Source organism: Brachyistius frenatus, unplaced genomic scaffold (genome assembly GCF_029030835.1).
Source record: "Brachyistius frenatus isolate BFR_SWC_R1_liver_20210118 unplaced genomic scaffold, ASM2903083v1 Contig_537, whole genome shotgun sequence".
NCBI lineage: Eukaryota > Metazoa > Chordata > Actinopteri > Embiotocidae > Brachyistius > Brachyistius frenatus.
This window is the reverse complement of record NW_027211136.1, coordinates 25,204-47,470: the sequence shown is the minus strand read 5'-3', so window position 1 is coordinate 47,470 and position 22,267 is coordinate 25,204. Positions and strand designations below refer to the sequence as shown.

At 41.5% G+C, this 22,267-nt stretch overlaps 1 protein-coding gene across 2 annotated transcripts; it reads right to left on the bottom strand.

Moving 5' to 3' along the window:
- Positions 1–12,280: 12,280 nt before the first annotated feature.
- Positions 12,281–17,911, bottom strand: caly (calcyon neuron-specific vesicular protein). 2 transcript variants are annotated; one of them, XM_069688177.1, is made up of 4 exons: positions 17,659–17,911; positions 16,841–16,960; positions 15,863–15,976; positions 12,281–13,806 (listed from the first exon to the last, which is right to left on the bottom strand). In XM_069688177.1, exons 1-4 carry the CDS (start codon positions 17,785–17,787, stop codon positions 13,528–13,530), a joined length of 642 nt encoding a protein of 213 aa, XP_069544278.1. In that variant the 5' UTR covers positions 17,788–17,911; the 3' UTR covers positions 12,281–13,527. The 2 variants fall into 2 exon arrangements, with proteins under 2 accessions (XP_069544278.1, XP_069544279.1); XM_069688178.1 differs by having other exon boundaries at positions 12,281–13,803.
- Between the last annotated feature and the right edge of the window lie 4,356 nt (positions 17,912–22,267).

Genomic DNA, 22,267 nt, shown 5'->3' with positions numbered 1-22,267 from the left:
TCCAGAGGAGGATGTTCAGCAGCATTTCAAACACTGTCTGACAGAAGTGGATTTAGGTATAGGTAACATGTGCAACATCCTAGAAGGCATTGAAAAAAAATATATTCGTAATAGGTTTTCTTTTGCTCATTTGCTCAATGCTCAATGATATCATGTCGCTGTGTGGGTCAATTAAACTTGTTGAAGCGGACACCCTGATTCTTGTTTGTGAGCCAGAAAGGCTACTGCCTGCAGATCTTCCACTTAGTGACTCAATGAGTGCAAAGTTACACCATTGGTGGACTGAATTCCGGCACTTTCTGTATCAATTTCAAATTAAAGGCCCTTGTTTCAAAGTAAAAAAAAAAAAAAAAAAAAAAAAAATGCCCTCTAGCGCTCAATATCAGGTGCAACCATATACAAGGTTTTGTAGTTTGTGTGAAATCATTTAGAAAAATATGAAACCAGTCAGGGAAGGTCAGAGTTTAGAGGGCAGCAGTGCAATTTAGTTTGTGTGTTAAACAATTAGATTTTCTTCTTTAGAACCGTCTATTTCTGGATTTGTGTGATTCTCTTTTAATTCAACTCTTAATTTAAATAGATTGTTTCAATGAGGTCCCTTTTTCACGAGCGACTTGTGTTTAAACATATGCAGTTATGCAGAAACAGACACGAATAAGTCACAGATCTACTTTATACATTTTTCTAAATTAAGAGACAGCTTTACAAGTTCGATTGCAAACAAATAAGTAGAACCTTTTAAATCGTTCAAGTGTAACTTGAGACTGAATCAAAAGAGTAAACCTGCGTAAAACTACAAGAAGGTGAAAGATGCCTAGATGTGCTTAAAGCTGAGGGGAACTGAAGGAGCTCAAATTTTCTTTGGGTTCATCACTGTGAATGATATGTTTTATATGACACATTTCTATTTGTTAAGTTAATATACAAGTTTAATAGCTTTAAACACACAACTAGAATCAGTGCATCAAAAACCCTTCCTGTTGTTGCTAAAACACATAAACTTGTATAAAAGAAATTTTCATGCTGCCTTAGAGAAATGTGCAGCAAATATATTTGCCTTTTTCTTTTGCAGGAAGGGAAGAAAGATGTTGTAAATTGAAGTAACACACTCAGTACACTAGTTAGAAGAGCAGAAGCACATTTATTTGTGCTTAAAGATAATTGAAATTGAATTTGTAAATCTCTGAATCTTTTTCTGTCACTGATACAAACACACAGCGTTGATTTCCCTCGAGCATATCTTCTCCCTCTTTATGTGGATTATCTTTGTATCTCTTGGCCCGTTGGAAGAATTATGGCTCTAATAACTTTCATTTGAGGCCCCTGTAGCATCAGTAAAATGTTTACTACAGGAACACAGAGAAGTCCTTTGGTGAAGCCATGCGTTCGTTACAGAGCCTTTGACTCAATTCAGTGTGTATAAATATATCCATTTCATTATGAGGCCAGTCAAATATTTGTTTCAGCGGTTTTCCCCCTATATAATGTAAATTGCTGCAAGCTGTTGCACTTGGAAAATGTTTTCTCATAATGCTTTTCGGCCTTCACATAAATCACAGCTAAATGTTGCATTCAAATGACTACAGACAGGCAATTTATTCTTGGCTTCCCTCATCCCCCCTCGAGAGAAGCTTGCGGCAAGAGGGTCGCTTCGGTTTTTAATAGTGACTGTCATTATTTGTTGACAGTTGTTCGTCATCCTTTCCAAATTTATTGTTTCCCTGAAAGTGTTTCTTTGTTTTCTCTACAGTTATGACCACTGTCAAATGAAGTGAGGGGTGAAAACATGTCAAGAATTAGGCCACTGTGAGTCAACGAGCATATGACGAACATCTTTATTTTAAAGGGAGGTTGGGGGGGGGGATTCTCACAATAACCTCACACAGCTACGAATCTTGCTCAAGAGATATGGTCATAAATAATCTTTTTACAACAGTTTATTGTCTCACATTTGTCTTCCATGCTACACGGCGTAACTAAGAGACGTGAAACAGCACCTCTAATCGTCAGAGACAGTTTCATTCCCTTTATAATGGACAATAATGATGCATCGTCTATGGGCAGCGAGCGGGATGATCCTCTCGTTGGCAAATAAGAGAAAAGCAGGATTGTGTTTTTCAGTGTGAGTGAGCTCTGTATCAACTTTAACAGAATGGGTGGGTGGGTGGGGGGGGGGGCGCTGGCTCACAGTCAACTCACTGACTCACAAGTGGCCCCGAGAACCCCCACTGAGGGATTTCGGGGAATCTGTCGTCAGTGGAAATCAAAGTTAATCCTGTAAAAATGTGTGTCGTAGCTGCCTGTTAACTGAGGCTCTACATGATAATGACAATGTAGTGCAGCTGATGGAGCACTGAGCTTGTCCAGTGGATCCACCTGCTAGTGAAGCATGGACAGAGCTTCATGTCAGGCTTCACATATGTGAACAGCTACATAGTGAACTAAACGCACTTCAAGATGTGAAAACAGGCCTATAAATGAATGACCGAGATTACAGATTAACTAAACTAAATTGACAAAAGTAGCTGTCAATGTAAATTACATTGTGCTTCGTGGTTGGAAGAAACAACCAGCAAAAAAAAAAAAAAGCAGCAGAAGTCCCCACAGGAAGTACAGAACATTCATTAATCTTATAAGAAACTAGAAAAAGTAAAATACAGTTTTCCAAACAATAATCTAACAAATTGTTTCTTTAAACAAGACGTTAGCTCCAGACGGCAAACTATGGAATCTAGCTTCGTTAGCATTAAACTAATCTGGAAAAAAAGGTAAAACTACTAAATTGTAAAAACAAATGTAAAAAGTACCTACAGAAGGTTCCAACAAGGAGATTTGAGAAGTAGACAAAAAGATGCCTGTGAATGTTTGTTTGGGTACAGATCTGACAAAATAGTGGATTTAAAGCTGAAAACTGGTGTCTGGTGAGACATCAACGCCATGCCGTACTGGCTGTGATGCATTTTACGTCAACCAGCAATAATTCTTTTGCCAGAGCAACAATTGGACCGTAGTGACGAAGAGAAGGAGGCTGCAGCAGCTAAGAGTACAGCGGAGAAATCCAATAAGCATCTAAAAAAAGTTTCTGAGGTGGATGCTAGCTGATAAAAAGAGGAATGACGACATTCAAAAAAAAGAAAGCGATCAACGACGAACACGAACACTCATCGGTTAAGTTTTCCTCGACGCCGATGTCATTCTACTGCTCCTCTTAGACGGGTTGGTATTTGGAAAAGATTTGTAGTAGGCTTTGTAGCTGTTACATGTAATTACTCTCACTGCCAGAGGGGGTCACTGCAGGGTTAACGACGTCAGAAACGGTGCCAGTAGTGGTTGCTACTGGCAACGAATCACCTTACCGAAACCAAAGCTGAGCCCGATAACAATCCTGACTTAGTATTGGGTGAGCCACATTTACAGTCCACCATAGAGTGTTAGAGTTTGTAAATGTATTCAGTACAGACTGCCTCCGAAAATTGGAACAAAAAATATTGAGCCCGTGCATGGACACTATTTCAACCCGGTATCACAGAAAAAGCGCGTAACACACATGGCCATCGACTAGCAGTGTCACGCGATTTAAGAAAACAAAACCACGTGAAAAACCATGTACAGTTCAGGAAAAAAAAAAAACACTTTCACCTTCCTGGTGAAAGTCCAGGACTTACGCCATCAGGCCACACCTCCAACTTCCTCACACAGACGTCAGCGTTTTTTTTTTTTATACTCCCTCTTACCTCCGTGACCTGCCTCTGTTTACATAGTGCTGTTTTCATGCCTGGACGATGACAGTAGTGTCAAACACACGCTTCCCTTTCAGGGACAGGCGTACACACTTTTACGTGATAGTGAGCTGGCTATTCTTTGCCAACAATCCCAGAATGCAATACCGCGCATTTCACAGATGCAACAAAAAAAAAAAACATTATGCGTAACTCAAAAGCTGACAGTGATGCTGCAAAACAACTACAACTACGACAAAATCTTCAGTCGACCCTGCACAGCCTGAAACAACGCATGTACTCTGTGCTAAGTCTTGAAATATTTCACATTTCTGATGTGTTACTTAGTGGCTGTTCCAATATTTCCAGTGACATTCAAAAATGTTAAGTAAATCAATTTGGTTTTGGAGCATAAGTGAGCGTTCCTGGGCTGTGACGCCCTTTTCGGGAAGTCCAGATTCTGGACCGGGTCCCTGGAACATGTCAGGGATTAGAAACTTGCTGGGAGTTGTGGGATGTTGTCAGGGATCCCAGAATTTGTTGCCACATCCCTGTTCGCTGGTCTGGACGTGGCAAAAAGGGTCACTGCTCGTACATAAATGGTCATTGAGTAAAATCCATGAAAATTAGTTGATGGGAGAGTTTTCAGTGAGCTGAGGTTCAGACTGAGAGAGTTTAGAGTTTGTAAAGTACACTCAGAAGAACAGTTCATTATTTTTTTTTAATATTATATCCCTGGAAGTGGGGGGTACCAGAAATGCAAATCAACTTTATTACTATTTCAATTTTCTTTGCTTTTTTGGAAAACTACAGTATGTATTTCACTTAAGTTAAGAAAGGTTCTGACAAAGAAGCTTTAAATCAGGATGATGATGGACCGATGACAAAGCTAAAAAGAATTGACACCGTATCTCAAATTACTCTCTTATTCACAGCTCCCTAAATAATAAAGGTAAGCGTTTAGTCTGTTGTGAATGGTAAGTTGACATTTCAGACATCATTTTGCACCATCGCTGACAGCCGTAAATTTGACATTTATAAAATGCTCACATCGTGAGTGCCACTTTTTTCACTCCATTATAGGATTTACTGAGGACACTGTAAACAGTGAGAATTTGGACAATTGGGAATTTAAATGTTGAGCACTGGGTAACAAATGGGAGGAGACCATTTCTATTTTATGGGATGGAAGAGAAACAGAAGGGATTCGCACCGAGTGTTCTGCTACGGTGAGTAAATCCATATGAACATTGTCAACTTTATAATTGATGAAATCGTACATGTGCCTTGTGTGTCGACACGGAGAGCAGCAGAGACAGAGAGAGAGACAAGTCAGTGAGAGCGTCCTGAAGACACACAGAGACAGAAGGACAGAAACATCCAAACCTAAGACAACAGTAAGAGAAACTCCCAAGTGTTTTTTCGGTTGATGTTTTAGCACAGATCACAAATACAGAAGATAAATTAAGCTCTTAAGGAAACACTTGTTAGCACTTGAAATTGATTAGCCAGTAAACAGAAATGAATCTCATTCATTGTTTTGTTGCTGTGATCTCGCATTTTATAGATCTGATATTTTACATTATTTTACCAAAAATAATGAGAGAATTAATCAACAAAATATAATATCTTCTTTAGTTTGTTTAAAGGGAAAATGATTGCACTTCCATAAAAATTAGATGACTCACAAGCTTAAAATGAGAAGGATTAAATTTGTCTTTAGTTTGTATCAAACTCGAAAACAACGTTTTGCAAAACTCCTGTGATGCAACACGACAGTAAACCCAGAACTCTTGTGGTTTGGAAAATTAAGAACATTTTTACTATTCTCTTATGTTAGAAACCAAGCCATTAACTGAGAATAAAATCAACCGACTCATCAGTTAAAGTGAAAAAACACTTTGAAGTGAAGCAGCAAAAGGAAAGCTGTTTTTTTTGGTGTTTTTTTTAATAATATTCAGGAAACATAGATCATAAAACAACAGACCTGTATGCATGTTTTTCTGCGGTCACAGCAGCGGACCATTACTCTGTAACACACAACAGGATCAGATGATGTTTACGGACGTTCTTTCCCAAACCCAACAGTTCACTTTTGTAAAACAGGCTTTTTTTTTGCTAAAGGTCTTAAGCCAAAACCAATGCAATTTTCGAAGGTTGAATAAACTGAATTCATATTCGTGGAGTGCCCCTTTGAACAAAATTCTGAATGTGACCTTCAAAAAGTTCAGCATCTAAAGTAAAAAGACTTCAAAGCTGAAGAAGTGACATTTCATTTTGTTTCTGTGAGTGCCCCACTATGATCTGAACATGAAGTAATTACCAGTGATTATAATGAACAGCAAACGTACAGACAGCATATTAATCTTCATAAAACTACTGATACCGCAGCTTTGGTGTTACATGACGCAGAAACCAGATCTCTTGTCTGGATACATTTAGGTACCCCGTTGATTTAAAAACAAATGAACCCGCTCTGGTTTTTACTAACAGTTTGACTTTAATTCTGTTTTATACTCGGTTTCCAACACGCAAACGACTTCTGCTGCATTTGTCCTGCACATGTTCATTTGCTGATAACTCATCCCGTGTTACATTTCAGCCGATTGAACAGATCACCATTAATCACACTGTGACCTTCCTCTCAACCGGACCCATCTAAAGCTCATTCATCCCCATTTGCCATGCAGCTCCGAGGGTCGATAATTGGCAAAGCAAAACACAGATTAAACCCAATTTGGAGGGTTTCAATTTGAAGCTTAGCAGAGACAGCCGGGCTCAGGCTGAACCGGAGTTCACTGCACTCTGGTCCTCTCTGCCTGTCTGAAGCTGCACCAGGAGGGGACCGCAAAACCTAAATCAAACCAGCCTGTTCTCTGTTTGTGTTTGCATGACTGAGTGTGTGTGTGTGTGTGTGTGTGTGTGTGTGTGTGTGTGTGCGTGCGTGCGTGTGTGTGTGTGTGTGTAAAGCATGCAACATTGCACTTCTCCCTGCAATGCCATCACTAATAGAAACCAACTCTCAGCATTCAAACTTCATTTGTCTCATTAACCTATTAGCTTAAAGTTTAATTGCAGGATGTCGTAAAATGATTTGGTCTGTGAGTAATGACAATATTTCGACTCCGTAATGGCCAGAACAAAGCAAACCATTGCAAAGCTAAGCAAAGCCGGTTGTTTTTCTTCCTCATGGCATGTCTGGGCTGCAGCCCTGGGCCTTTACCTCGCCATGTCGGTCGGATAATTGTTTACTGGCGAGGTTTTTGTTGCATGAGGGCAACATCACGGCAGGATAACAAACTAATGACTAATTTCATGGCTATTGAGTCATTTTACAAAGACCATCACGAGGATCTACTTCAGAAAGCAACTGTGACCAGCAGGTATTCAAGTTAAGCCCAATGAGGTGTAATTATTAGTTGTTTTTTTTAAAAGAGCATGAAGACATCAGCTTTTTAATCATTTAAAGGCTTTACAGAAAAAACATAATCCACTCGAATATTCTGCTCATCAAAATACAACATTCCTCTCTGCAGCTATGGGAGATGACCCCTAGGTGGCAGCGCACCTCACGAAACCTCTCCCACTGTAACTACATCACTCCAATTACCAAACCTGCTCCATTGTCGTGGCTTTTATTCGCTCCGCAGGGCAGCGAAACTGGATGACAGTGCGTCCGAGCTCTCGATAAGTTATGATCAGCTGCCCCGGCTCTCGCTCATGCCCTTTAAACAGCAGCTCGATAGGATCTGTGAGGCTTGCTGGGCATGTATAGTGTTACTCTCATCAAAGGGGACTGAATGGGGGTGAATGGAGGATGATGTGTGTACTGCCTCTGCTTAGTGGAGGCATTTCCAGCTGGCGCCAGGGCAGAGGAAACCCACTGAGACACACAACAACACACACAGACACAGGGGTCAGCTTGGATTCACCCTCCCTCCTCCACCGCTACCTCCTCCATGCCTCTTGGCCTCCGCCGCCTCCTCTTCTCCTGCTCAAACCCTCACCCCCCACCTTCACTTCCCAGGCCCGGCCGCCTCTCATCTGCTCTTTTCTCTCTTGTTCATCTTCTTTCTTTTTTTTTTTTCTTCTCCTGTTTTCTCCTTTCATTTCTTTCCTGTCTTGTTTTTCTCATCCACGTTTCCTCTCTTCCTATTTATCAATCGTCTAAAAACTGCATTTAAAAAAAAAAAAGAAGCTCTGAAGAGCCAAATTAGAAGAAGAAAAAAGGTTATTTGCTGAATCCGAGCGGTATTATCTATCGGCACCTCTGAGGCTGGAGATACGGTATACTTGCTTTTTCACGCACGTGTTCACGTAGACAACCGGCTGTGACTTTCACATACCTGCCTTTGCACTTTGTGTCATAACGGAGGATTTCTCCAGAGGGCACACAAGAAAACTAAGGACATAAATTGACCCTCTGGATTTGCGTAACACAAACAATAACTTGGCGATATTACCGTATTATTCAGTGGAGAGGTAACAGAATCTGATGATCAGAGGCCAAACCATACTTGAACAAACTGGGGAGAAGTGAGCTGTGGATCTCGCTCAATCCGACGAAGAACCCGAGTACACAACGCCCGCCCACTGATAGCGGATATTTGACTGCCCCGCAGGCCTGTCAATCAAACAGACACGACCCCAAACATACCACTATTTGAGGCCTAATATCTAATTAGCGATAGGATTATTTTCAGATGGATCGCCAGAAAAATAATAAGAAGGCGTGACTATAGCGACTGACACCATGAAGACTTGTTGAATAAATTTACTGACTTTGTATTTCATGAATGAAGTTGAGTGGGAGTCTATTGGAGTCCGCCTCTAGTGGCCCTCAGTGGTATTGCACTTTAAGGCACTTCCACGTTGGCATCACTTTTTTGACCCGAGACTATTATCCCAACTATACTATAACTACTATATCCCAACTAAGAAAGTTTTGTGCTAAGCTATGCTAACTGGGCAGCTGTTTGTAACTTTGTGTGGAAATCGGTTTCAATCTTCTCATCTGATTTTCATATTTTCAAAAATGAGAACTATTTCTTTAACTTTTACAGGTAAAAGTGAGTAAAAGTAATTTTTTTCACATTGGTCCAAAAATCTCACTTGTAGCCGTTTAACAAATATTAGCCCTGTTCTCCGTTCCATAGATTCACACCTACCTATCTTTTTATTTATTTTTTTAATTTTTTATTATTATAGTTTCCATTTTACTGAGCAGATGACACTGCAGGCTGAGACACAGGAAAGAGAGGAAGACACTACTTGCATCACCATGAAACCTCCCTCCTCTCAAACATTTTGAGTGACATCAGGGCTCAAAGGAATGCGATTCTGGTGGGATGCTAACGGCGAAATGACTCTTGGCATGACCTCCCTCGCAATGTTCGGGGGGGAACGCGGGGGAAAGGGAGGAAAAGGGGGGGAGAGGGGGGGGGGCTGGCTCCGAACGGTCAGAACAAATTAAAAAGCCAACCTGCTATTTTACTGTTCAGATCTGTTGATGCTATAAAGCAGGAAAATGGGCTTGGCGGCCTTTTACGTGACTACTCGGCTGATTTTACGTGATTTTCCTCCGGCCCTGAATCTCAGCCTTTTTGGCACAACACGCTATGCCTTGACCAAGCATGGGATCTGTAAATACCCTAATAAATATTTTGCAGCACTTTATTTAATTCCACGCCCTGGGCCAACAGCATCTAAAGTATGTCACCCAGTAACGGTGGTGGGGGGAGAACAAAAAAAAAAACCCTAAAGGCTAAACAGGGCGTAATGTAGATTTAATTAACAGGCTAAGCATGGGCTCTCTCACACACACACACACACACACACACGCACGCACGCACGCACGCACGCACACACACACACACACACACACACACACACACATCAAGGCATAAACACACAGTGTACCAGACACAAGACACGCTCAAACTTTAGCAAACACACACATAACTTTAGGTTAATGATTTCATAGTGACACACACACAGACACACACAGACACACACACACACACACACACACACACACACACACACACACACACACACACACACACACACACACACACACACACACACACACACTTCAAGCCACACATCCCCGGGTTTACAGCGATGGTGTGAAAATATGTGAGTGTAAATGAGATGCAGACAGGCTCACAGCAGTGAACCCAGCAAACAGAGCGAACGAGAGGATGTGGCTTGGCTTTGAATTGCTAAACTAAAGTTTGAGGAGATGGAAGGAATCATATTTTGAATTCTATGCATACTGATCATCTTTGAGCACGGGAGCGTGAAAAGGAGCTGTATATTTTTCTTCTGCTGGCAATTTAGGATTATATCTGTTTTTTGTTTTTTTCAAAAGCCAAAGCCTGAATAGCAAATGTTCCCACAAAAACACATGCATTGACCTCTTTGTCCGGCGTAGCTCAAATGCCTTAAAAGTACCAAAGTGGGATTGTATAAATACTCCATTAGATGGTGAAGTTCGGCATCAAATATTTATACCTAAGTCAAAGTTTATGAGGAAAATGTGCTTTAAAAGTTAAAAGTAAAATGCATCATCATGCAGAATGTCCCACAAAAGTCACAGAAGAATGCCTGAGGGACAAGTCAGGAACTAACAAACTGTCTCCAGTTTGTTTTCAAAGAGTATATTGTGAGCTCTCTGTGAAACGTCTGGACCTACCTGTTAGTTCTGAGGCACACAACAGCAATGTACACGTAATTAGTAATGAAAGAGTCATTAGGACCACACAGGAGCAGGTTCAGTGTTAATCCGAACTCACAAGGAAAGTGATCGATGTGTGAATACGCAGATATCTAGGACTAATTATCATACAAGCTTCCAACAAAATAGACTCGAGATTGGATTTCAAGTAAATGATCAATACCTATATACGTTTTTCAGGAACTAATTAATACACCTAATTAATTATCAGATGATCCTGATGTGTTCCCTGCTCAGGTGATAGTTTGTGAAACTTCCTGCCAGGTCTATATTTAATACAATATACAGGTAGGGAAGTGCTACACTACATAACATCTCACCCAATGTAAAGTATATTACTGATGTATATATGTGGAAGAAGTCATTTAGTCTCTTTACATTTCAAGGTAGAATTTTTTTTAATTTTTTTTTTTAACAATTCTGTGTACTGTGTGCTTGCAGAATCATTTACTTCTTTTAAATCACTTCTTGAAACACATTTTTATAGAATTGCTTTTAAGCGATGTCGTCCTTTTATGCAGTTCTTTTGTTCCCCCGTTTTTGTTTGTTTATTTTATTCATTTATTTGTTCGTTTGTTTGTTTGTTTTCTCTTCCATTTGCTCGTTTTGGTTATTTGTTTGGTTTTGTTGTATTCATTCCCTTTACGGTATGGTCTTTTTTTGCCTCCTGTTTTCTTCAATGTTTACCAGTATTGACGTTATGTATGACTATGCTTTGCTTTCTCTGTAGAGCACTTTGTAAACTCTGTTTTTAAAGGTGCTATATAAATAAAGTTATTATTATTATTATTATTATTATTACGTAAAGTAACTAAACCTACAACAGTGCATCATATTTTACGATTTTAGAGGGTTTTTTTCCGACGTAAAAATCCAAGTAACCAGCAGCATTCAAATCAGTCAGAGCAAAAAGTTCCGTATTTTCGCTCAGAAATCTGGAGAGTAGATGTGAATTATGTTGGACAGCAACTCGTAAACATAAAAGAGTTTTACATGAAATGCTGGGGAAAAGAGTTCACAGGGTTTACTGAGATTGAAATTGATGCATAATAAAGTGGTCAATACACCTACTTTACGTTTGGTATGTTATAACTGTGCCCTTCATTTGCATTTTATTCCCATCACATCCGGTAACATGTAGCTTGTGCACTAACTTCTTCTGGCTAACCGTCAAATACAGAACAAATACCGCGGTGGATAAAAACAACTCATCAGTTATTTCTTGTAAATCAAAGCACCTAAATGTCATCAGTCCTGGCAAATCATCAGTTCAGGTCATTAGAGGCAGTGAATCTAAATCAACAGGGCTGCTTGTGAATGAGAGAAGTCAACACTTCAGTCATCTATTTCTGTTCAAGTCAGTGACATCAGAGCAGATGGGCCTGATGTAAACGTTTGGCACTTGAACTCGGAGGACAAGCTGTGCTGTGATCTCACATTCGTCCTACTCGCATGAAGAGATTTGTTCCAAAATAATATTAGAGCCATAAGAAGAAAAAAAAAAAAAAAAAAAAAAAGCACTGCCTCTGTTTGAGTGAAACAGAAAGAAGAGATTCAGAAGATCAGGCAGAGTGAGTGAATTTAGACAAACCACAAGACTTGTCGGGTAATTCTGGGTATTTGTCGTTGTAAAAAACAATATTTGCGTCTGTTTTGGAAAATGATAACACGATTTTGTTCTCGCTTTAACATGGATGTATAATAAATTTGAAAATAATTCTTCATACTTACAATTCAAGATGTGCAAATACAATGTTTCCGTTTAAGAGACGTCCAGTAATGCACAGATAAATACTGTTAACCAAATAAATAGAAAACTGTAAACACCATAAAAGCTTTAAGGTAGTACATTAAAAGCAATAATTATATGATTAGAGCAGCTACTTCATACATTCATACAAGAATCATGATGAGTCAACCCTGTGATTATTACACTGTATATGTTCTTTTACAAGAGTATTAAATAATACTTACAGCGACATAAATTAAAAACAAAATTAGAAATAACAAATAAAAAACTAAGACGTGGAAACTGTTTACTATTAGCTTACTTATATGAACATATTGTATAGCATCATTGAAATGTAAATGTTTGTAATAATACATTCAAAACTCTCAAGTTGTATCCATAATTACAGAAAGAAGCTCACATAATGATGTAACATATTAAGGGTCGTCAAATTGGGAGTCATATAGTGGATTCAGGAAGTATCCAGGTCCATTTATTTATTGCACACTTAACTGTGTTTTAGATTTATGTTCACATTGATGAAATAAGCTTTTCTGGACATTAACTTCTAAACACAAAAACCCATATTAATAAAAAAAAAAAAAATGAACCATACATCTTCAGAAATAGTAGTTTAACTTTATAGAACTACAATTCGCAGTCTTACAGATAAAAGGACGTGGAATGAACTCACTTCAGCCAAATGAAACATTTCTTCATAATAAAAACTGAGCACGTTCTCTCACGGTTTAATACATTCTGCTTGAGACTAAATGAAAAGACAGCGCGATAACGAGGCGAAGTGATGAGGAGGAACTCGCAGAGATCTCATTAAAACGTGTTACCTTCACTTGTTCTCGCTGCGAGTTCTCGCCTCTCTCCTCGCACCTCCAACCTACTCAGACAAGAACATCGTGCGGCGCACGCACGCGCGCGCGCACCGCACGTGAATACAAATAAGCACACAAGGGGACACATGTGCTCTGTGAGTATTTTACATGAGTGTGTACTCACACAGAATCCAGATGGCAGACTTTAGTCATGACTCAGTAACACTGTAAAAGTCGGGCACATTCCTGCCTCTAACCACAACAACTCACCACACGCACACACTTCCTCACATCACCGCTTTGAATTGTCAGTCGATATTCAGACGCCTTAAAGAGTTTGGAGCACCAGTAAAAGCAAGTGAGTCAATGGACTGGTCTGAGGGAAGAAAATAAAATTTAAAAAAAACAACAACCTTGAACACAGTCAGACAAAAAAAAACAAAAAAACAAAAAAAAACACTACATCTTCATCATCATTTTCTGCTCTAACACCTACATTTCCGTTTGCTTTCACTCCTCTCCCTCCAGCTCCGCTTTCAGCAGCTCGCCGCCTTGTTTGGCCACCTCGGCCTCCTTCAGAGCGCTGATGACTGGTAGCCATGGCGATGGCAGCTCGGGCCCGGTCCTCTTGACCTGGTTGAGGTGGCTGAGAGCGGCGTACAGCCCGTCGTTGGTTGTGCCGCGGATGCCTGGCTGCTGCTGCTGCTGCTGCTGCTGCTGTTGCTGCTGCTGCTGCTGCTGCTGCTCTGTGTAGTACATCTCCAGAGCTGCGGGGGTGCAGTGCTTCTGCTGTTAACAACACACAGGTGATAAAACCATTAGTAAATAAAAGCATCAGTGACACACCGCTTTTACACAAATGAATGCGTACATTTATTTTTATTACGTAATTTTGACATTACAACAATAATATATATATATATAAATAGCTTGTCTAAATTCATCGACGCTCTGGAGGCAGATGAAATCATCAGAATATTAATGGTCCGCATTAAATAGTTCCTCATGCGTCTCTCTAGATTTCTAAGTACCGTGATGTTAAACTGTATTCTGGTTTATGTCCGTGTCAAAATGAGTTAAAATGATCCACAACTGTGATCGCTCTTCTTCTGAATGTTTCACCTGGTTAACCTTGTATCTGCTGACATGTCAGAACATCACGCGTGCGGCTGCTCTCTCGACTGGTCTGGTTTTCTACAACAAGACCTTGCAGAAATGTAATGGAACATGCAGACACCGTCACAGTTTATGAAACAACAGGATCCAGTCCAGCTCGGGACTGCTGCACTAAATCCACACACACAGTGTTGACATGGCTGTTCAGGTAAACGGCTCATTGTCAAAACTGGTTAGTTGACCTCGAGTGAAGATTCTGCGATCAAAAGCACTGGTGATACAAGTGAGAACAATTCTTAGTGTGACAAAAATCTTTCTTTAACAACCTGCGCAGGAAAAGTTTCTACGAATAAGATCGACGTAGTTCAAGTCTTGCAGAGCTAACGCACCAGAGATGCCAGGATCAGCTCACGTCAGGAAAAAGGGATCTTTAAACTGACATTTGCTTGTTTTTGAGAGAAGTGGAAGGTTTGTTTGAAATAACGTGGGTGAAATAAGTGAAACAAACTGGATGCTCTTCCTGTTAATGCCTTTGGAGGAGCTCAGTAAATTGTCCTGACCTTACGAGTCTTTCCTTGTAGAGGATCCACTACCTGACCTTCCATCACAGCGAGAAGTCGAACCTCTCAAAAGCACAGCAGCGACTACGCCACCCTCTATCTTCTTTTCATGTCTGTAACAGCGCATTAGCAGGAAGAAAAAAGAAAGAAAAAAAAATGCTAAAAGCGACTGTAACCGGCAAAAACTTCAAAAGCCTTGCCGGAAGGTCCTCCCCCCCCCGCCTCCCCCCCTCTCCCTTCCTTGCTTCCCCCCTCACTGTTAAGCCTTTAATCACAGTTTAGTCACGCTCAGCCCTAATTAAAGACCCCTCCGATTCACAGGCGGGCATCCCAATCTCTGCCTGACCAGAAAGCGGCCTCCGTCACTCCCTTTCCTTCCTCTCTCGCTCTCTTTCTCCCTCTCTCTCTCCCTCTCTCTCTCTCTCTCTCTCTCTCTCTCTCTCTCTCTCTCTCTCTCTCTCTGTCTATCCCACTCTCTCATTTTCTTCGCCGTGACACACACTCTTTAACTAACTGCCTCCAAGGTGTCGTCGGGACAAGAATCCCCCTGAAGTGACTGATGTGCCAAAAAGCAAAGCACCTGATGAGCTGCATTGCAGACTGCGTATGTCCTGTGCGAGAGGCTGTTGCACTGACTGCTTCGGCAGTATGACGTTTTTGATACTCAAGGATGAAACTTGTGACCCGAGCTACGTCTGCGCCAATGCAGGAAGATAATACGATAGTTCTGCCGAGGTATTGAGCGTTCCCGTTTCCCTAAATCACGTAAATCCATATTCATGTATCTGTGAGGGAGAGAGTGTGTGCGTGTACTTGTTTTCCTCCCGTTGCGGGGACATAAATCTGTTTACAAACACGTCGTGGGGGCTGCAAGCAAGTTCTCATGACGTAAATGATTAAAGTTGAAGACTTGGTTTAAGGTCAGATTTAAGTTAAGGTGTGGGAAGGTATTTCTATCTTTAGGGTAAATCTCCAAGGAGTCACTGGAACAAGTGATGGAAACCTGACTTTGCGTGGGCGCATGTGCTTATGCACACTTTATTGCATGGACAGTGTACAATAAAAAAAAAAATTAAAAAAAACCTCCCTTAAACTGCAAAATCACACATGCTAAGCAGGGTTTTAATAGCTCATTTGCACATGTGTGCGCGTGAGTACTTGCCGCCTACCTTCAGGATGAAACCCTCTGGGCAGGTAAGTTGGTCGTACCACATGGCTTTGTACATGAGCAGAAGCAGCAGGCTGGTCAAGAAGGCCAAAGTGATGAGAATCAGACCTGTGATCTGAGCAACAAAACACACACACACACACACACACACACACACACACACACACACACACACACACACACACACACACACACACACACACACACACACACACACACACACATTAACACTCACATATATTCCATATACACCACTTCCATAACACGCCTCAACTGTACTTTTAAGATGAGGCTGGTATTGTATTTTTAATATCAAAACATTAAATGAGAAAACTTACTCTGGCTCTTTGCCCCAGGCCCATTAGTTCCAACCACCTACTGTATACAAAGATAGATGATACAAGGGCTCCCCACAAGTAAAACCAAAAATATCGACATCGCCCCCTGGTGGTTGGTGGCAGTACAAGGTTCATAAACCCCGCCCCCTTCACGTTAGCGGATGTGACATGAAACTAAAAGAATCAAAATAAAACTCCAATAAATGTTTCCTTCAGCTGTCACGTCACATTGACGTAGGTTCAACTTTTTCATTTTTCTGTTCATTTTGCTTTTGATTTGTTATTTGATGCTATAGAAGCTGCTCTGAGTAAAGCAGTTGCGGTGTGTGATTCGTACGTACAGTACGTGTTCCTTTCCTTAACCGCGCGACCCATCACCGTCCGCTTCAAACTGCCACGGGAGGCATTTGAGGGGTTGTTTTGGTAAGTTTGTGTTCAGCAAGCTCGCGTAATAAGTTCATTAAGCTCAGAGCACCACCGATCTAAAGGGGGAAAACTGGCTGGCTAGACAGCTCACAGTTACTGATCATTTCTCATCTGGCAAAGCATAAAGAGGACATTCGTGAACTTCACGCAGCGACTGGGCCACATCACCCTGAAATAAGAACCCGCGCAGATTTCAGGACATCAGGTTGTTGTACCTTGGCTTTCTCTGAGACATCGCTGTAGAAGTTGATGTTGAGTTTCCTGATGTTGGGGACGTACAGCTTGTTCTTCTTCTTCTGCTGCACTTGGTACTGCGTCGATGTCTTCACAATGACCTGCAGCCGAAGCAATGAATTCACTGTCAAGAGACTTTCCTGGGAAAAAAAAATAATTCCTAATAATCCCTTCCGTTCGATGGATGGTGCTGTTCAGGGGGTCCCGTGCTTACCGAAAACGCTGTTTCACATGTATAAAAAAAAAAAAAAAAAAACACACGAGCGTCGTTTTCAAAAAAAAAAAAAAAAAAAAAAAGCGTCCGGTTTGAATCGACGCTTTAACGAGACATTTGGGACCTTGCGCTGTGATTTTTATGTTCATGTTTCACCACCAACCTGCTCAGCCTGGTGGGAACGTCCCGCGCCGCTGAGTGCATCTCATCCGATCAAAAATAGGATGGTGAGGGCTTTTCTTCCCGCATTATGTATTCAGAGAGGTGCTCGCGCTGCGTAGGCTGATGCCGGGGCTTCGACCCGGGACGGTGTGCGAGGAACGGCGCGGCGGTCTCGGTGCCTCGTCTTACGCAAGCAAACCCCCCCCCCCCCCCACATGAATTTGAATGGTGTTTGTCCGCCAAAGTTTTGCAGCAACCTGTAATGGCTCGCGGCCATTTCAGTGATGCCGTAGCGCGTGTGTTGTTTTTTTTTTTTTTTTTGCCGGTGGTCAGTGTTGACCTTGGAAACGCAATATCTTGAAGAGAAAAACAAGCGGGCAGCCACGGAAACACAGATTGGGGAGGGGAAGGGGGTGTACTTACCTTGTCTGCGAATGACTGCTGGAGCTGGTTGACCTCCAGGGGCGTGATGAGGGGGATGTTATCGAAGCCATCGTCCGCAGACGGCTGCTTCTCCAGCTTGTCGGACAGATTGCTGCCCAGCTTCACCATGGCTGCTCTGACGCCCGAAAATGCCCGGACGGATGTCGAAATCAGGGACAGACAAGTTTCAGGTCAAACCGACTCCGACTGTGTGTGGTTTTGTAATCAAACGTGACGGCGCTGGTCGAAGATCCTGCCGGGAGACAAAAGGAAAGCGGAGACGATGACGGTGGGACGAGGAAGACACGGGACGGGAGTAATATAATGACATCCCCGTCAGACTTAGCCGCACCTCGTGTTACATGATGAGACGGCGAACATAATGAATTATAACTGCTTCAGCATCATCTTGCTCAGACCAGCTTTTATCTCGCGAGCCGTGTGTAGAATCGCATTTACATGTGTTTACCGTGTTATTAGAAACTTTGGCCCACATTTACTATGAACATCCAACACTGTAGCGTTACATTATGACAGGAAATACAGAAAAACCCTAACGGGTCCAAACAGGAAACACAACGTTTGTCTGCTTCCCAGTTTCCCGTATGCTAAGCTAAGCTCCATTTGGAAAGTACGGATATGGCAGCGGTATGTAATTTCTCAAATAACTCTCAGGAAGAAAGCGCTGATTTCAAATGATTCCCTCTAATAACTGCCGTGTGAACAATACAGTGAGGTTCCTGGTAACTCAGCGTGGGGACACATTTAGATGACACGGTACCGTTCTCGTTGCGTTCATCCAACCAACCATCTTCAGTAAACCTGTTTCATAACTGCCGACTTCATAGCTACTGTGTACGATCCACCTCTCCCTCCAGCGTCTACCTTGAAATCCACATCTCAATCCGACTGCTTCTCTGCTCCGATCATTTCCTCTCCTCCGTCAAATGACCATCTGAATGTGGAGGGAAGAGGTGAGGAGCCACTTATCTCATTCACACAGTTGCAACACAACACCTTCGCCCAGCCGGGGATCCCGCCGACTCACAATGATGATGATGCACACAGCAGGAGGCAAAGAGCTGCAGTTAAACGCTCGTGGAGGAATGAGTTTTCGATAAAGGAGTTACAGGATCATTTACTCAGGCTCCGGATGCTCTGACGAGGGAGGAAGTAAACGCCGTGAATCAGGTGGACACCGTACGCGATGTTGATTTTTATGTTTCCGACTCTACGGAAAGTTAAATTAATTCCGACATCTTTATCGGGTAAAACAAAACAAAAAAAAAACCTGATAACGGGTGGAGGTATTACTCAGTACTACAGCACGTAGTTCTTCACGAGTGGGTGGTAAAAGCGGTCATCTGTGCTGACCACCGTTTTTGTTTTTTTCCCTCCCCACAGTTGGAGTGAAGTGTCGGTAGGATGAATCATCCCGAATCTGTAATTAACAAATGAGTGCTGCTGTCAAACACTCAAGTGTTCCCACACTCTTGACAGGAAACACGTCCAGCAAAACGAAGGAGCTGCAAATGACATCTTTCGAACGCGCAGCCACTATTTTCAGTCACGATTGATCTGCTGTTGAAGTTGTAGTTTAATTCATCTCCAAAACATGAATTAAAGGACGGTGGAAGAGGTGAACACATGCTGTGCTATGAATAAGTCCGAGCGCAGCGTTTGCTACCTGCGCCTGTCAAGTTCTTCAGGGTTCACTGGTCATGCATTTCTGAACTTGCTGCATTGAAGGCGGCTGCGACAAGATATACAGGCTGTGCAACTAATAATCAGAGAGCAGAGACAGGAGGGGGAAAAAAAAAAAAAAAAAAAAGGGCTAATAAGGTTCTGTTTTAGGCTTTTAAGAACATTTAAAAAAATAAAAATAATTTTTTTTTTTTTAAAAACACCTTAATGATCTTCACTCTCACACTCTACATTTTCTACACCATTGGGGTTGTTTTGGATGAGTTGCAGACTTAATTAATGCCTATAAATCACGAGGACAATCACAAATACGCATTTTAAGAGGAGCCTCTTATATAATAGCGCGCATTATAAGGCAGTTCAGTCTCGTCTCCGGGCTGAAGGTTTGATGCCGGTCCATTCATTCTGGGAAGCGGATGAAAAGCCACGAAAGAAGCTACCTGCCTTAAATCGCTTAATGAGCCCACGACGGTGTCTCCCGTCGACATATTGCGCAATCGCACCTGTCTAATACACAAATACGCCGTCGGAAATATTAATGCAGAAAGGGGAATGAAAACTTACCGTGTGTGGGGTGGTTTTTTTTTTTTTTTTTTTTTTTGGTGGTTGTTTTGTTTTGTTTTTTGTTTTTTTTGTGGGCTCTCCGAGTCGCCTGCGGATGGGATCGGATCGGATCTCACCGATGCTGACGGGAGACTCGGTGTGAACGCTGGTTGCCGTGGTGACGAGTGATTCACGGCAGGACTGCGCACGTAATTCAGCCTCGAGCGGCTCCGTCCTCCGGTGGAAACTGGCAGCTCGGCGCGAACACGCGTCTCACCGCGGATCACGGGGACTGTGGCTGATCGGGAAATTGCGTTTGACAGTGGCAAATAATCATATCGTCGTTTGTGTTGAGTGTTTGACGTCGAGGCGGGGCGGAAGGAGAGATGGGGGGGGGGGGGGCCTTAAAGGTCTGTTTTGTGCCTTAACTGGAAACACATAATAAATGCCTTATTTACATTATATTCTCTCATTATTCTCCAGGTTTGATTTCATTAACTCGAGTGCTGGATTTAAGCGCAGTTTTTCTGCTTAAATCAAGTGCACTACTTGCAGATGGAAATGTGATTTCTTTTACGACACAACATTTACATGACAGCTTATTCCTGGCTGCTTTCCCGCTTTACTTGCAGTCCCCCTTTAAAAAAACAGTAGCCTATGAACATTGAATACATGATTTACAAGCACATATACAAGCAGCCTATTTTAAATATTCTTAATATGGGATACAGTATTTGCTGAAATCATCATTTCTCAAGTGAAAACATTTGTTATCCTTACAGTTATTTCCTGTTGACATATCAGCATCTCCTGCCCACAGGAGGAGTTGTAATTGTTGATAAAGGCATTAATAAAACTACTTAAACACATTTAGACATATTTTAGATTAAACTTCCCAACCGTATAAAACTTCAGGTCGACATAAAACATAATATTAATGTGGACATAATAAAAGGAAATAATCTTCAAAAGGAAAATCCCACATACATACTTTTACTTTTGATCATTTTAGTACATTTTGCAACAAATGTTTCCACATTAATTTAAAGCTTTTGCTTGTAATGGAGTATTTTTACACAGAGGCTTCACTACTTTGACTTAAGTGCATTCACCCTGAACTATTTAGCATCTTTGTAAAGGTTGAGATCTCTCCATTACAATTTAAATGAAAGTTGTTGGGCAGTATTTTTTGTAATGACAGACAGGTTAAAGAGTTGTGGACGTGGTGTTGCCTTTGATCTACACCTGGATGAAGGAGTCTTTAAAGACATGTTTAAGCTCTTGGGTATTTCTCTGATATTTACTCTTAAATCAAAGGTGTGCTGCTGAGAGGAAGAGTTGGCCACTGCAGCTTAGTGAGTTTTTTTTTTGTTTTTGTTTTATGCACAGTCCTCTGGTTCACCTCTTAGTGAAGGTGAGGAAGAGGTGACGCTCATGCAGAGGTGTTTGTCAAAGAAAAGAAAAAGATATTTTGAGAGTGTATTCATCCATGTGTGAGCCTGTGTGTGAGAGAGAAAGAGGAGTGTGACGTGGGAAGAAGGAGCCGGGCTTGTCTGCAGATTTAGATCAACCTTTTCATGGAAAGGGGACTCATGCTGTTTTCCTCTTGGGGCTGACTGTATGAATTCATTACGCCTTTAGGGGAGCACTCGTCCAAAAATCAGCACTGAACCCCCCCACGCCCCCCTGCCAACCCATCAATTGGGCCTACATTTATTATTTTGACCTTTCCTTTGAGGGGGAGTGACATCAAAGTGGATCCTCGACTCGTTCCTCTGAGGAGACGGAGGTGTCATCCTCACAGTGTGAGAAGCAGACTGCCGGCCTGCGCTGGTTTTGTTGCCAGTGAAGAAGAGAGACGGAGTCTGGGTCACCGTAATTAAAAATGAGAATCAATTAGGCTGCAGTGTATGGGAGAAAAAAAACCCCGTGTCAAACCAGGCTTGCTGGTGTGCATGGGCATGTTTACTAGTGTGTGTCTGAGTGCATATAAATCCTGAAGGCTCGTAATTTGTTCCATCAGATGAAACTGTTATATTTCATTTACATATTCCCATAAGAGTAAAAAAAAATGTTTTGCATTTATTGAAATATCAACTTTTTATCATCACAGTTAACCCTTTCTGTATTCATGCATTCATTGCACATTTTGTGAAACTGCACAGTAACTAAAAGTATATGTTATATATTCTTTGGTAATGATAGTATAAAGAATTCTCTTTTTGTACAGTTATATAGTCTATATGAAAAATCGACTAAATTCCATCTGAGTTGATATCCATTAGTATTTAAGTGTTCATTAACAAATCAATCTGCAAATTACAATAAAACCAGTTAAAAAAGAATTCCATTGATGGCAATT

Excerpts from the sequence above, each read along its gene's own strand:
- caly (XM_069688177.1), bottom strand. The coding sequence starts at position 17,787 with ATGGTGAAGCTGGGCAGCAATCTGTCCGACAAGCTGGAGAAGCAGCCG. Across the intron at positions 15,977-16,840 it reads ATGTCTCAGAGAAAGCCAAG|ATCACAGGTCTGATTCTCAT; the intron begins GTACAACAACCT and ends TTTGTTGCTCAG. Across the intron at positions 13,807-15,862 it reads CAGAGGGTTTCATCCTGAAG|CAGAAGCACTGCACCCCCGC; the intron begins GTAGGCGGCAAG and ends TGTTGTTAACAG.